This window comes from Notothenia rossii, assembly GCF_949606895.1.
Source record: "Notothenia rossii genome assembly, chromosome: 5".
Lineage (NCBI taxonomy): Eukaryota > Metazoa > Chordata > Actinopteri > Perciformes > Nototheniidae > Notothenia > Notothenia rossii.
Window position 1 is genome coordinate 62,667,694 of NC_136903.1, and position 15,654 is coordinate 62,683,347.

A 15,654-nucleotide genomic window follows, 5' to 3' on the forward strand; every position below is an offset into this window, starting at 1 on the left:
CAAGTACGACTCGGTTCCCCTCGTTCATACCAAAGAGCCGTTCAAAAGAATCGGCTCGTTCGCGACCGACACATCACTAGTGCCAAACTGCACAGCTTGCAACAGCTAGCAACAGGATAACAACAAAACACAAGGTTGAAATAACAAATTACATTTCACGTTAACGTCACTGTACGCTGGCAAACAATAAAAAACCGACAGTATCTGCTAAAGAGCTCAATTGATGAAAAAGATAATCTTACCTGAGAAACCAAGTTGCGTTTCAATCTCTCGCCAGAGTCCGGTTTTCACTACTCGGTTCGAGTACTTTTTCTCTGTGATGTCGTACAGAGCTGGCCTCTCCTGGATCAAGGTGATAAGCAGGTCTTCGTTTCCGTCATTCCAGATCGCCATGATGAGATGAAAATGAATAGCAGTCTGTGTGTGTCTTCTTAAATCGTTTGTTTACGTCCCTCACTTCCGTTTCGCTTCTCATGCACTGATTTGCTAGCTGAACAACCAATCAGAGTGATTGCTTGGTCCGACTGCCTGACCCGATGTATGGCTGATTCAACATGTTGAATCGGCCATGCATCGGGTCAGGCAGTCCAAATAAGGCGTGTCACGGCCGACGGTGCGGGACCTGTGCGGGACACACCAAATTGAGATTGGGCGACAGGACACGCTTCGTCTTCCGACTAACGAAAACGGCCGAAATCGGCCTGGTGTGTCAGGGCCTTGAGTTTCACTGAGCCAATGGCAAGTTCGGACACAGTAAAGTTTCTTTTTTTTTTTATGAGAAGAGTGCGGCAGGCAATATAACGGATTCAAAATAATTCAAATGAATGGAAAAACCAGCGTTTTCGCCGCATCGTCGGATTTAGTGTGATGAGACATTAGTTTTATATAGGCTATATATCCATTTCGATTTGCAGGCAACCTCTTGTGGGCCAGAAAAAAGTTCTGAAGGGCCTGATTCGGCCCGTGGGCCGCTAGTTGAATAGGCCTGGTTTAAGGCATTAACATTAAACACAATAAAACATCACACCAGCATTTGAGTTTAGACAAAGTCACATTAAGGTTGTCTTCATGAAATAAACAGTCGACTGGTGAAGTGTTTTTTTATTGAAAAGAAGGACTATAACTTAAACCCTTAACGCTAAACAATAAGCAACATTGATATTATAAAATGCAAGATGGAAGGAATTGATTATATTTAGTAAATTAACATATATTTCAACGATAGATTAAGATTAAAACTATAGACTGCATAAAAATGGACGTAGTCCCTGCAACGTCACCAATTGGTTTATGAGGTAGCCATCTTGGCAGTGCCACCACCTCTAACTGCCAGGCTTAGCTAAAACTAGGCATTGTTAGTGTATTAAGGCGGCCTGGGTCACGCAGCACAGTGGACAGCTAGCGGTTAGCAACCTGAGATAGCACCTGTTACTCAAAGCATACACACCCCTAATAGAGAGGTGCAGGTATCTAGGAGTCCTAAAAGCTGGAAACAAATTAGCATTCTACGGCTTCTGGTTGTTGATGTGTTTTTGGTTAGATGCCTGAAATAAAGTCTGTGGTTTGACATGATTTGTCATTTTAAGCCTTAATATAATTTAAATAGATGATCTAAAAATATACCCCAAGAACAGTTATCATGAGGGGGGAAATGAGCTATAGAGACCAACACTTCTTTTGTTCCAGGCTGTTAACATTTTTACTACTGCTGTAAAAGGTAAGCATCTTAGCATGGGGGTCATGTAAAGAATTGCAGTTTTTTTTGCATAGGCCTGGTTGCAGCTGTAAACACAAAGTGGCATTGTCCTATTTGTCACATATACATCATAAAAGCACCCACTGCAGGAGCTCTGGTGTAAGACAGGGAGGCAGTTTAAAAAAAAGGGACAACTTGTACATTTCATCCTGTAGTGAATGTCAGCTGAAGACAAGACAAAAAGTCAGCTGTAAACATAACACCATGCTTGCTCTCAAAATAAGCTACAAGTATATCACAAAGCATCAAATATTCATGAGCACATGCAGATACATTTGGCCATTAACACCTTTCTACTTTCATGAAACATTAACAAACAGGTAGAAAAAGAGAAGTAGAGACCAGGTGAGCCGGTTTCTGTTGTTGTTAAAATACACAGATGTAAATATGATGCAGTCTTTTTTTGGTCAAAACTGTTGATTGTTCTTGAAACAGCAATGATTTGGACATTATGCGCTTTCAATGCAATACTGAGGACACTACATGTTACATACTGGCATGTCTTTGGTTGGTGGTCGTGTTGGTACACACAGGTATCCATACAGGGACAAAGAAGGGATACCAAATTGTGGTTTGAATATAGAACAATTACTTTATTTGTTATCGACAATTTAGTTATCGTTTTAAAATCTCTATAAATAAAATCTCAATATAAATGATTAAATTATGTTTGTTTTCTTATTAGAACACCTGGTGGAGCATCAATAACTCTGAGCAGGAGGTAGAGTCAGAATAGTTTTGGAAACACAAAAAAAACTATTAAATGGAGCTCCTGCAGGAGTATTAAGTTAATGTTGAGTACTTTTTAATATTAAGTACAACACAAATGTAAATACTCAATACCATACCGATAAGGTTAATTATCCCTTCCTTTTTGTGTAAAACGTCACATACTGAAGTTTAACTATTTGTGCGTGTTTAAGCATACACAAAATACAGGTTTATATGCAAGAGTGGGACCCGGCCACATGTGGGAACCACCAGAACAATCTTGAACATTTGAGGAGAGATTTGTTAAAGGTGTAAAAAGAAACAGAATAACAGTTTGTTACAGTATGTGTGTGTGTGTGTGTGTGTGTGTATGTGTATGTGTATGTGTATGTGTATGTGTATGTGTGTGTGTGTGTGTGTGTGTGTGTGTGTGTGTGTGTGTCTACTGGATGACACAGCAGCAGGTTGCAGGGTATTTGTCGCAGTCCACCGTACGCTCGTTGCCGTAGACGTAGTACTTGTGAGAGTCACTTTTCCACTTGTACTTCACCTTAGTGATGGGGATCAGCTCCACTGTCTGCCTCTGAGACAGAGAAAGACAGGCAGAGACAGAGATTTTAAAGCAAAAGTCTGAATATGGTAAACTTCAAATTCTCTAAACTGAGAATTAAAATGTTGAACTTCCAAAAGTTTGTGTACACATACAAGGAATCTGCATTCATTCATATTTATTAAAAGGTACCCTATTATACTCTTTTTCAACAATATATTACAGGTCTCAGATATATAAACAAGATGTCACTGAAGTGTTCGGCTGAAATACCAAACAGATAATTGTAGCATGCCATAAACCCCTCTGTTTCAGCCCTGTTTCAAAAGTGCTGATTCAGTGTCTGTAGCTTTAAACGCTAATGATGCTGCAGGCCACGCCCCTCTGCGAGATGATATCATAAAGTGGCCAAAACCAGCTCATTTTCAGACAGGTTTTTATATAAATGGATCAGGACAAAAAGAGAGAAACATTTTTTCCTGAATCTCTTTACACAGAGGGGACACATGTTGATGTATAACATAAATGAAAAAGTAGATTTTGTATAATAGATGAACAAAAAGTTTTTCATATCTCTAATTACACTCTAACTTATATCTTTCTTATTCTATTGTATCTTGTTTTGGTTTCTAAATGAAAGTTTTAAAATGCATTTAAACATTTTAATTTTATAATTTGTTCCTTTTATAATAGGTTTTCATGCGTGTACATTATTTTTCTAAAGCACTTTGAATTGCCTTGTATAAATGTTCTGTATAAATAAACTTGCATCGACCTTACAGATATGAATATATATTTTAAAAAGTATATATGCAATACACCAATGACAATGCTTACACTCTAGCAGGTAACTATAGCTTTAATAAATTGTTGCGTTTCCTTTTAGTCAAAGAGTGACATTATTAAAACAACTGGACATTTTAAAAAGGTTAAAACCTTAAAAAAAGAATGAACATTTAGTAGTTATGATCTGGTAATGATGTTGGTTAAAAGATGACAGTAGAAAATAATGACAATCTATGAAAATTAAATGGCAATGCCCATCTCTGCTCTGGACACACCTGACACGGATATCCATATTTTCACCTGACTCTAAAGAAGAGAGATTATATTTTTTCTCTTCCATTATTATATATTTTCCTCTTTTTTCCTGAATGTGTCAGTCAGCAGTCTGATGACTTACTTGCTGCAGGATCCTGGCGTTCTGAGCGTACTTGCTTTGGTGTTCTCGGACCATTTTCTCAGAGGCCTCAGAGATGGCCGGTTTGGGGAAGCCGAGCAGCGGGTAGAGCTGAGAGGAGCCAGAGAGAGAGAGGTTTACACACTGACAATAAAACAAACAGCTAACAATAGCAAAATTCTTTAATTAACACATGAACATTCCTGTAGCACAATCTTAAGGAAACATTTCCTTTTAGCTCTGCTACACCTGTCTGAAGAGAGATAATGATGTTTATGATGTACATGTTTCATAACGCTGCTCCTAGGGAAACCACAAAAAAGGGAAACCACAAAAAAGATGCTGGTAAATTAAAGTATTTAAAGTATTTATTGTAATAAAGTAAAGAAATAACAACGAATATATAGTGCATACGTCAGTAACATCAGAAATGTAGATGTTAATGTGTGAGCATAATGTAGTATAAGATGTATTGTGTAAAAACACGGTAAACTTAGAGAAGAAAAAAACAACGTACCATGTCTTTATACTTATATACTGAACAACATAATGAAGGAAGTCAGATATGGAGACAGAGTATCCTTCAGAATATTATGAAATATGCTGTAATGTGTGTAAATGTGTGTGAGTGTGTGTTGCGTACCAGGTACTGGTTGTTCTTAAATAGCTCCTTCCCGGTCACTGAACGAAGATCATCGGCCTCCAGACCAGAGTCCTGCTGCACCACGTGGTCCTCCACATTGTTAGTCCTGAACACAGATACACATATATAAACAAACATGTTTCCACACACAAAGACACGCACGCACACACACACGCACGCACGCACGCACGCACGCAGCGAGCTATATGCTTTGTACACATGATGTTATCAGTTATTTGAACCAGATACAGAGTACAGTATGTATTAATTTAAATTCACATGGTGTAGGTTTGTCTTTACTGTCTTTACTCAGCCAGAGGTCACTAAAGAGACACACAACTGCCTACAAATTCTTTGAATTTCAAACTACAGGGAAGCTACCTTGGGTCAGAATGTATGGCATTAAACAATCTGTCTGTGCTGCTTTTCACCCACACTGGGTCAGATTCAAATTCATTAGCCATTGAAACATCTTTAAGGAAACAGGGAACCTCCTCAGGACCAATTAGACCCTCTTAACCCACTTGTCTTACGAGTAAAAAGTGTGGCTTTTTAATCTGTGTTCATCCATATGGCATACATATAGAAGTTTGATGTCGGCTGCTGTAAAATGTTTATAATAGACTGTTAGACAAATCTCAGACACTCTGACTCTTGATAATGTGTCTGAAATGGCAAAGATCACGCATTCTTTAAAATCAGGGTTTCAACTTGAGCCATTGCTCCAAAAAGTACATTTAAATATTTTCCATCATAGTGAGGCATTTTCTCATGTTTACCTAATAAGGCAAATACATGCTCCTGTACTCGTTTTAAACTGATGATTTCAAATTGTTTTGCTAATTTCTAAAATATCCCAAACTGTGAAAATCAATGCATCCTCCTTATTATATCATGACAGATGTTAAACAAAAGATTTAGCTCAGACAGTATCTAAAAAGGCAGTTTACTGACGCTAAATAGTTTGTCTTCTTAACCTCCTCCTTCCTCAAAGACCTCCTGAACATCCAACCATTAACTAACCCTAACTACTATAATAATAATAATAACTTTTATTTATATAGCGCTTTTCAATAACCCAAAGTCGCTTACAAAAAAAAAAATTAAAAGTACAGAAAGGGGGTGAACAGGCAGAAGACAACATATTGGACAAGAAAATTGAACATGAACATTACATGAACAGGCAAAGGACAACACAGGGGGGGAGCAAGCATAGGACAACGAGCAAAAGACAACATAATGGAAAAGAGGAAAGAAAAAGTTGATGAATGTATGAATAAGAGATGCAGCGTGGGGTGAATAAGAGATACAGCGTGGGGTGTGAGTGAAGTCAGTGGGTTGGGGGGTAGGGTAAGTTGAAGGCTTGGGAGAAGAGGTATGTTTTCAGCTGGGTTTTGAAGGTAGACAGTGTGGGAGAGTGGCGGACAGATTGGGGGAGGGAGTTCCCGATAAAACATCAACACTTTAGAAAATCTCAGAAATAACTGCTCAACACTCTTTAAAACTATCAAAAACGTCCTAAAGGACTATGAAACATCATGAAGGACCTCTGGAACCAACAACAACCCTCTGAATCTTTATAAGAGCCCACAGAACTACATCAAAGACCACCAGAATATCTTCAATCTCAGGGAACCTCCTCAAGGACCGCCTAAACCAGGGGTCGGCAACCCGCGGCCCATGGGCCGCATGCGGCCCTTCAAGCCCTCTGCTCTGGCTCCCTTGAGCTTAGACAAAAATAAGAAGGAAATAAAATAAAAGTATTTGTAGGACTATTTATATTTTGTTGCATGGCTGAAAATGTTTGTCTTGTATTTTGAGGTGATACTGTGACACATAAATAAAAAACAAAACGGTTTTAATTAGGTCAACTAAAATATGCGTCACATCCTGCTACGGTCCCGCGCGAGCGCCTTTTCTCGGAGGCGAATAACCTGACGCCCGGCTTGATGAGCGAACTATGGATAAATCAAAGAAAAGTACCGGAGGAACGAAGGATTTAATTCTGTGTGGACAGAGTTATATGCTTTCACAGCAAACGATGCTGGTTTACTGGTATGTTTGATATGTAGAGAGAAGTTGTCAACGGTGCTGCAGCCTTTACGTATCAAGGAACAACAAGGGAGAGGAAGACAGCTGACAATCTTCAGTCATAATTCAATGGGGTATGTAATTTATTTCAGAAAACACTTTTTGTTCTATTCCATGGAATGCTCTTAACGTCCCGATAGCAATGAATATATTAAATGCTTTGACAATAAATAAATACAAAAATGTCATCTGTGGAAGCCGTAGCGCTGTAAAAAGCATGACCAATCGTTTTAGCCGGCCTGGCTAAAATAACAGGATGACCTAACGGCCTGTCAGCCTTCCATCTGTCCACAAACTTATCTCGTGGCCTCATTGATGATGCGCGTTCGTGTGTGTTGGAGGAGGCATATTTTTTCCGGTTGTGTATTTTCAAATTCTAGCACACTCGAGCTGGTTTCTCCATTCTTACCTACCCTACCTTTAACTCTTTTTAGGGTGCAGCTATATGTTTTATTTATTTCAAAGTGGGCCCATTTTAATATTTTGTTTTCCTTCAAATGTGCAGAGGACTCCCCAAGTGCTGTGTTTAATTTATTTTAAAGTAGGCCTGTGTATTATTTTTAATTCTCCTTATAGGAGTTCTTTGTTTCTTATTAGAGGTTAACAGTTTTATATAATGAAATAAATAGCCTAATAAATGCAAACAAACTGCAGTTTTAGTCTGATATAGCAATAAATACAACTTTATTAGCTATCAAGCTATGAAATATGTTTTGCGGCTCCAGACCAAAACTTTTGGGGAAAAAGGAGCAAAATGGCTCTTTTGGTCAAAAAGGTTGCAGACCCCTGGCCTAAACCCTTCACATCATCCTCAATGACCATTTGAACTTTCACCGTCACTCCTAGAAACCATGAAACATCATCAAGGACCCCTTGAAACTCTTTAAGGTAGCAGCAAAGCTCTTTAAGGACTGTTCTTCCAAGGACCTATATCAAAGTTGTATCAGTACTCACCACTCCACGTTAAGCTGGATGTAGGTCAGCAGTTGTCGTTTTCCTTTACAGGTTTCACACTCCTTCGTTCCTCTAGAATCACACTTATCACACCTACACACGAACATAAACACAGTCAGATATGAGACAAGTTTCACAATCTTCTTTTCAATCTTATCAAAGTGTACTGACTGTATAGTGTCATTTAAAGGGGCCATACCGCTGTGTTTTGTGTCCTAGTTCACTAACTTTCTGAAGATTTTTCAAATAAAATCCATTTTTCGATTGATTATTTTCAAGTCATTGATTTAACTTTTGTTTATTGGATAACAAATTACAATTGAAGGAGCTTTATATTTCTGTCCAAATAAAGTTATAGTGAAATGGCGATTTTCTGTCTTTACACTGTGTGTTTGAGATTTGCCTCTTCCAGGTATCATAGGAGATCATTATTATGGTTGCAATTTTCTTTAAAACATTGATTAAATTGTATTTATATCGGCCAATATCACAAATTAAACATTTGACTCAGGGGTTTCACGGACTAAAATACGATTTGTCTGCAGAGTCAACAGATTCTCCAGCTCGCTGCTCTGCTGTTGTATTATTTATAAGGTAGCTGTTTATTTGCGTCTGTCATTTTGAAAACCCTGGATAGTTTTACCTATTTTAGTCTCTAAAAATGTAAGAGGGGAACATGGATTTTTAATTTAAGTGTCATAAGCAGCTGGACTTCCCGACCCCCCCTCAGGACCTTTCTTTGCCTGAAGCGTCACATTGAGTGCAGCTCTCCTCGCCTCTCTTCCCAGAGCCGTTACACACCCAGCAGACTTTCTGCACACACAGACATATTAACATGAACAGTTAATCCACATTAGGTCAGTTCAATCACTTTGTAGCTTATTGTAGCTGATGGGATAATGATTGACTGGTTGGAGGCTTCTTACAGATCCATCTCCATGACACTCATCACACGGCATCGTCCCTGTGGAATGGCAGCTGTTGCAGTCCTAAAAAAAAAAACACACACACACAGTTAAAAATAACTTTACTGTTGGAGTCCCACTGACAGAGAAGCTGCAAAATTCTCCACATCAGAATCCAGCTCTCTGATTGGCTGTCAGGTATCAGCTAAAATACATAAAAACTAAGTTGAGGTCAACAGTTGGCCTGCAAACCAAATTCCATACCAACATGCTAGTTAGTAAGCTTAAGAATATTTGAAGTACTCAAAACCAATAGTATGTCCATTGCGTACTATGTACTGCTGATATATAGGCCTACTATACGCCAGGGGTGTCCAACGTTTTTTCACTGAGGGCCACAGACAGAAAAACATGCAAAGGGCTGGGCCACTAGCTAGCTAGAGCTGAGGTATATTGCCTCATAAGTTAAGTTATAAGTTAGCAAAATCAATCAAATGTAGGCACATTATGCTTGATACTTGAATATGCTTTGAAAAAAAAAACAGTCTACATCACAGCTCTCCATAGGGTTTCATTTATTTTGTTACAAAAAGTGTTGGCCGCTCATTCCTTAAAACAGGAACGTCAAATTGATTATAATAAAGGGGAAATAGGAAGGGTATATTTCAAGCTTGTTATGCAAATAAGTTATTGGGCTTTTTGTATCAACTAAGATTTGCTAGAAACAAATTTCAACTTTGACTGAATGTATTAACTGGGCTTATTAACAAGTGAATAATACTTAAGCAATAGCTCACGACAGGCCGTGGTATATGCTCATTATATCACAGCTAAGGCGCGTGGTTCGGCCCGACATGTGGGTGAATATTGCTCCACTTTCTCGGGTCCCCGAGATTGGGCTTCCAGTAGCTCTGGAGAGAGCTTTCGCACCTGTGGCCACTAACGGTCATAATTTCTCTGCTTTGTTTCAAGACCCGCATCAGAAAGCTTTTGAATGGTGGTACTTTCCCGGTTGGTCTACCTGCTCTTCACGTAGCTCTGCATGTCGTCGTTAGGTGCTTTTTTTTCTTCTGGAGATAGGCACTCCTCAATCCACTCCTCCATAGTAAGACCCCCCCGGAGGTCGAAGCTAATCTTAAATGTTTCCATCTTAGGCTTTTTAAGTTTCTTTCGTAACGGAAGAAATGTAAATATATTTATAAAACTGACAAGTCAAATCAAGCAATTTGATTGGTCGATAGTGTTTTTGCGGACCTCTTTGATTACAGATTTGAAAACATCGTTGCTTGCTTTAAAAGTAGCACAATTCATTATGTAAAACCTTGGAAAGTGTCTAGATATCCCTGCCCTAATGCCAAAGGATCTGCACACTGAATATGTTTTGCCGTTTGATGTCTATGTCTGGACCGCTGCGTAAAAAGGAGGCTTTCTGCCCCGTTACTTCTCCGCTGCTTTCTTGTTCCAGTATGAAAAGCAAACTGCAAACTGCAGGCAGTTTGCTTTTCAGCCCATCGGTATACTGTTTTTCTCAGACGCGGAGGGATACTGACTTGTTGTGAAAAGTAACTTACAATTCTACCCGTGGTATACGCTCAGTATATCACGGCTAAAAACAGATTGCTTGATTTGACTTGTCCGTTTTATAATGTGTAATATATGTTTGGATATATATTTGAGAAGTACAATATAAGAAAAGCATTCTTTTTGAATTTGCTGAGGGCCAATTAAAAATGGACAACGGGCCGAAGTTGGGCCCCGGACCGCTGCTATAGGCAAACACTGGACTTTACACTGTCATTCATTTTAGATTCATTTTTGCATGCTTTTTATTTGATATTCTCTATGCTTCATCTGCCTGTCTGTGATTCCACTGTTCTCCTTTTCGTCTGCGGTTTGCATTTTGACATCATGTTGTCAAATTAGTTTTAGCAACATCCCTTCAGTGCTCAGCTGAGAATCCCGCCTAATGAGGTTGTTTTTTTTCTGAGGGGAAAAAACGAGCCAACAGCGCTGATCGTCACTTCCTGAGAAGGGACCGCATGCGATTGAGACAACTATACACGGTGGATTTTTCTCACACAAATGTTCACAATACCCGACATGGCAGTGTGTACTCAATTAAGTATTGCACAGGTCAGCAGTTTGTAGGTAAATGTAGCAATATGGATATCTTTGAAGGACAGCTTGTGTTAACCAATCACCTTGACGGAGGAGGTGTAGGGCACGCGGATCTCCTCCGTGTGATTGGTGAAGAGATTCGGGGTGGTGGCCAGGACCTCCCAGGGTCGGGGGGCGGTCTGAGTGTAGAAGTCAGCCGTTTCACCTGTGGGTCACACAAGAGAGACGTTATACTAACCTGTCAATCAAAAAACAGCTGCTGGCAGAGTGATGGTACTTAAAGTTAGCATTGAGATTCGATTTCTATAACCCTCGACTTCAGCTGTCAATTCTGTCTGTCACCAGGTCAGTATTCTGATTTACGGCACAAAGTCCAGGAAAAGATAATGCTGTATATTGTTACCAATTATTTTCCAATGACAATAGCTGGCACTTGCAGCATAAAATATGTATATGTCTTGCTTATTCCCTAAGAGTCTAAATACATTTTTCGCCATTGGTAAAACAGGAAGTGATCCCTTTGTCTTTATGATAAAGTCAGCCACATTAATACCGATGGAGGGGATGGGAATGTTAGCTTATTGCCACTTTAACTCACTTCTTCAAAGAGTTGTTTGAAGGTTCAGACCTGGTTTTATGGTTTATAAGTAACCCAATTAAATTGGTGGTTAAACATCCTGAACAACAGCTCATCTTAAGTGGTGACCTCATGATGCACTACGAAGTGTGTGTTAGTGTGTTTGACCGACCAATAAAGTCACCACAAATTGTCATTAACCAAACCCTTTTTTCCTGCTTTCTAAGATGAAAGAAAATCCCAAGAAATCAAACTGCCTTTCTCTTTAAAACAAATGAAACCCAATGATTTACACACAATGAATCGTACATGAATTAAACAAAATAGGAAAGCCACTAGTGGACCTTTTGTGCTCTGAGTTATGTTCAGGTTGCACAAACGTGTGTGTGTGTGTGTGTGTCTGTGGTTGTGTGTGTGTGTGTGTGTGTGTGTGTGTGTGTGTGTGTGTGTGTGTGTGTGTGTGTGTGTGTGTGTGTGTGTGTGTGTGTGTGTGTGTGTGTTACCTTCATGAGGTTTGGTGGCCCACTCAGTTGACCTGGACTCAGTATACGTCTCCAGTCGATACTACAGAGCAGAAAACACACTTTAACAAACACTGAATGTGCAACCTCAATAACATTTTACTTAGCAGAGATATCATTGTTGCAACAAAACAAAAAACAAGTACCACTCATCAAATTACTAACAATCATAGCAATGGTTTGAATGTTATCAATCGATTTAACAAAACTGAAATGTATTACAGATTACTTCAGTATGATATTACTTTTTTTTCCATTCAGAGTGACTTACACTTATAACAGTATCAGCATATAAACATCCACATATTTGATAAAAAAAAAAAAAAAAAAACACTCTTCTGAACTTGCATAAGATTTATTACATTTTAAGTTGTATTTATTATCAAAGTAATCAATATTTTTCCAACCATTCAAGGGTTAAAACATGTTACTTGTTAGACGCCTTTATCCAAAGAGACTTACATACTCAATACTGTGGACAATCCCCACAGGAGCAATTTGTGGTGAAGTGTCTTGCCCAGGAACACAACGACATGCTGACTGCAGTGGGGTTTGAACCTGTGACCCCCTGATCCCAACACCAAGGCTCTATCCACTGCGCCACACGCCACCGGGAATACCAACCGGGAACTGCTAATAACGAATGCAGGATAAATAAGGAGGGGTGGGTGGGGGTATTATAGTGGGGGCCACTGTGAGACTTTTTAAACCTTTAGTCAAACACAATGTCTACATCGTAAAAGAAGCAGATTAGCAGCATACAGATGTAGCACTGAATTTCGGACTCCAGTTTACAGCTTCCTGCCTACGGCCTGCCAAAGACCAGTATAGAGGAATGTTAAGCCCTCCCACTATTTTCCAAGAGGGCGTTGCCAGATTTTCAATTTCAGGTTTTAACCAGGAGATGGCGCTTCATTCACAAATACAGAAAGACAAGTTTCATGGACTTTCAGTTGTGTTTTGAAGAGCATTTGAACACATCAATATTTTAGATCAACTAAAGTATATCTAATCTTGTAATTCAATAATATATAGTCTTTATATATTAAATAATCATAATTATAATGTAAATGTTTACATTACACTTCTTTATTTGTTATGCTCATACTTTAACCTTTACAATCGTTTGCTTTAATATGCAGTATATGTTTGTGTTTGCTTCCTCCTGCTCCCTTTCGGACACATACTGTATGATTTATTATTATTATTAATATGAAGATATTATTAAGATAAGATAAGATGTTACTTTATTGATTGAACATTTTAGTTTAGAATGTGCTGTCCCACGGTAATTCAGAAGGCTCACAGGTCACATTCCAACCATTATTTAAAACAATAGCTGCTTTCACATCTTCTACAGTTTGATTTGTATAGAGGGAGCTCTGTCAGTTTTCGAATTACCCATTTGCTTTCGGGGAGCCCTATTTTTCAGAGCACATCCTGCTACTAAATATGTCACACGCATGCTCTGTTGACTGGCGTAGCAGCGCGGATGCGATCAATTGCTATAAAAACACTCTTCTACTAATACAGACGGTGTCACTATGCTGGCGGATGTGGCCGTTGTTGAAGCCTCTTCAGGCTCCGCATCGGCAGGCCTCTCCCTCGGTGTGGAGCTGTCAAACTCGACCCTAACGCCGCTTACAGCCGGCCAACTAAAAGTTGTTTTCCGTTCACGTTGTCATTTTTAGACTCCTTCGCTTCTTTGCTTGTGAATCCAAAAGCTGTGACGCTTGGCTGTTTTCGTTTTGCCATATTTTTTTATTACACAGCCAGAGTTAAAAAATATATCAATATGAACATTTCAAATACCGCGCCGGCATCACCGCCATAATCATAGCAACGTAAGTAAGAATGCAGCGCCGCCACATACAGATGGCAACACCCAGACATATTCACAAATATAAAACAAATATTCAGAAACTGTAATGAACAATAACTATTATTTATTTCAAGAACTGTTATTTACAGAAACTCAACATTTCTAATCTGTGTGACACAAATATGCACGATTGTTTTGGGCTCCCCCTATTTATCTCAAAGTCAGCCTTCAGGGGAGCTCCCTCCCTCTTCGGGGGAGCCAAGCTCCTCCTAGCTCCCCCCCATTTCGAACAGTGTCTGTGGCTGAATGGCCAGCGATTAGGTGCGGCGCATTTATCATAGGTGATCAGAGCTAACTGCCTGCCGTCAGATTTCATTTAAAAAACAGATCTGATTTTAAGACTATTTCTGCGCTCATAAAGAATGATAAGAATAAGAATAATGCGTATTGAACTGGTTTAATTAATTAGTGAGTTTATTTAATACTAGAACCGCCAATCGGGTCAATTTGTGTGATGTGTGTTGTGTGTGTGCAATGTAACTTTTTTTCAATAAAATATTAAAGTCTCCCAGTCCCTGACTTTTCCTGAAAGTGTGTTATGTAGCACCCTATGTTGTTAAAAATTGCATTCTAATAGCGGGATTTGACAGGTTTAGGTAGGCCTATACAAAAACCTCTGGCGGTTCTAGTGTTAAGGTAATTAGGTACAGTAGAAGCCCTTTTTTATCAGTAACGAATTTAGCAGTTGAACATAAAAGTCAACTAACTGAGGGTCACTTGCAATGACAGTGTTGTGTCTAACTGTAAGCTTGTCACTCAGAGTAACCTACCGTTAATTTAGCTGCTGGAGAAGAAAGATCAAGGGGGGAGGGGGCGAGAGAGCTGTGGTTGATGGCCCATTAGTTGTGTAAATACACATCTGAGAGCTGCCGTTTCATTCAGACTGTTTAAAAAACTGTAACAAAGGACTATTTTTCTTAGCGGATGCATGTCAATTTAAATCAATACATACAACTATTTTTTAAATCAATACATACAACTATTTTTTAAATCAATAAAAACATTTTCTAAATCCATAAAAGCATTTCAATTAATATTGGGAGTCATGTCGTTACTTTGTTGAGAATTTGGCCGTGTAATAAGTGGAATAATTTGCAGCGACTTGTTCCTTATGGGGAAAATAACACCCGTCATGTGTGTGTAGAGGTGTGTGTGGTTAAAACACTTTCATGAAGTGAAGACATTTACTTCTATAAAACAGCTGTGGGCAGCAGTGAGTGTCACGGACGTGAATTCATAGATCAAGGCAGACTGGTGCACACACACTCTCCTGTCCTGCCAGGCGACACGCCCGTTCTAAGCCGTGTCCCTCACTCCTCACATCCCAAGTATCCCCACAAGTGTATTATGTTGTTACATCGTTTCAGATGTTATTTTTCAGTTGTGCTCTGTCTATGTTCAGTGATGCAAACTTGTCACCTTTCGGCGAAATTCGCCGTTTTGAATCCAAAATAGGTCGTTTGTGTGATTCATGTAGATCTGCAATACAAATATTTTTGGGGTATGGGGGGGCTAGGACCCGGAGTAATCTGCGGCCGTGAGCTGTTATGTGCCATCATGACACGCATGGTGTTCTTTTTTTATACATTATAATGAAGTACGAGCTGTGTGCTCGAGTCTTCCTGCCTGTTGGCTCTGCTCTCATGGATGTATAATAAGGCTCTGCTGCTCTGAGATGATGGTCTAGCTTCAGCAGCTACATTACCTACGGCTGCGTTCGTTAATATTAACTGTGCGTCCGGAGTCACTGTGGCACAGACTGGACC

The 15,654-nt window shown here is 39.3% G+C and overlaps 1 protein-coding gene across 3 annotated transcripts in view; it reads right to left on the reverse strand.

Annotated features, from left to right (window-relative positions):
• Nucleotides 1-1,084: 1,084 nt before the first annotated feature.
• Nucleotides 1,085-15,654, reverse strand: part of LOC307039827 (protein SSUH2 homolog) — a 30,588-nt gene continuing 16,018 nt past the window's right edge. For all 3 annotated transcript variants that reach the window (XM_079682238.1, XM_079682239.1, XM_079682240.1), the window contains 8 exons: nucleotides 11,989-12,049; nucleotides 10,992-11,113; nucleotides 8,812-8,874; nucleotides 8,619-8,698; nucleotides 7,886-7,978; nucleotides 4,841-4,946; nucleotides 4,201-4,308; nucleotides 1,085-3,050 (listed from right to left, as the gene is read on the reverse strand). In XM_079682238.1, the coding sequence (XP_079538364.1) occupies nucleotides 2,910-3,050; nucleotides 4,201-4,308; nucleotides 4,841-4,946; nucleotides 7,886-7,978; nucleotides 8,619-8,698; nucleotides 8,812-8,874; nucleotides 10,992-11,113; nucleotides 11,989-12,049 (774 nt within the window). In that variant the 3' untranslated portion in view covers nucleotides 1,085-2,909. The remainder of the gene's footprint in view (nucleotides 3,051-4,200; nucleotides 4,309-4,840; nucleotides 4,947-7,885; nucleotides 7,979-8,618; nucleotides 8,699-8,811; nucleotides 8,875-10,991; nucleotides 11,114-11,988; nucleotides 12,050-15,654) is intronic.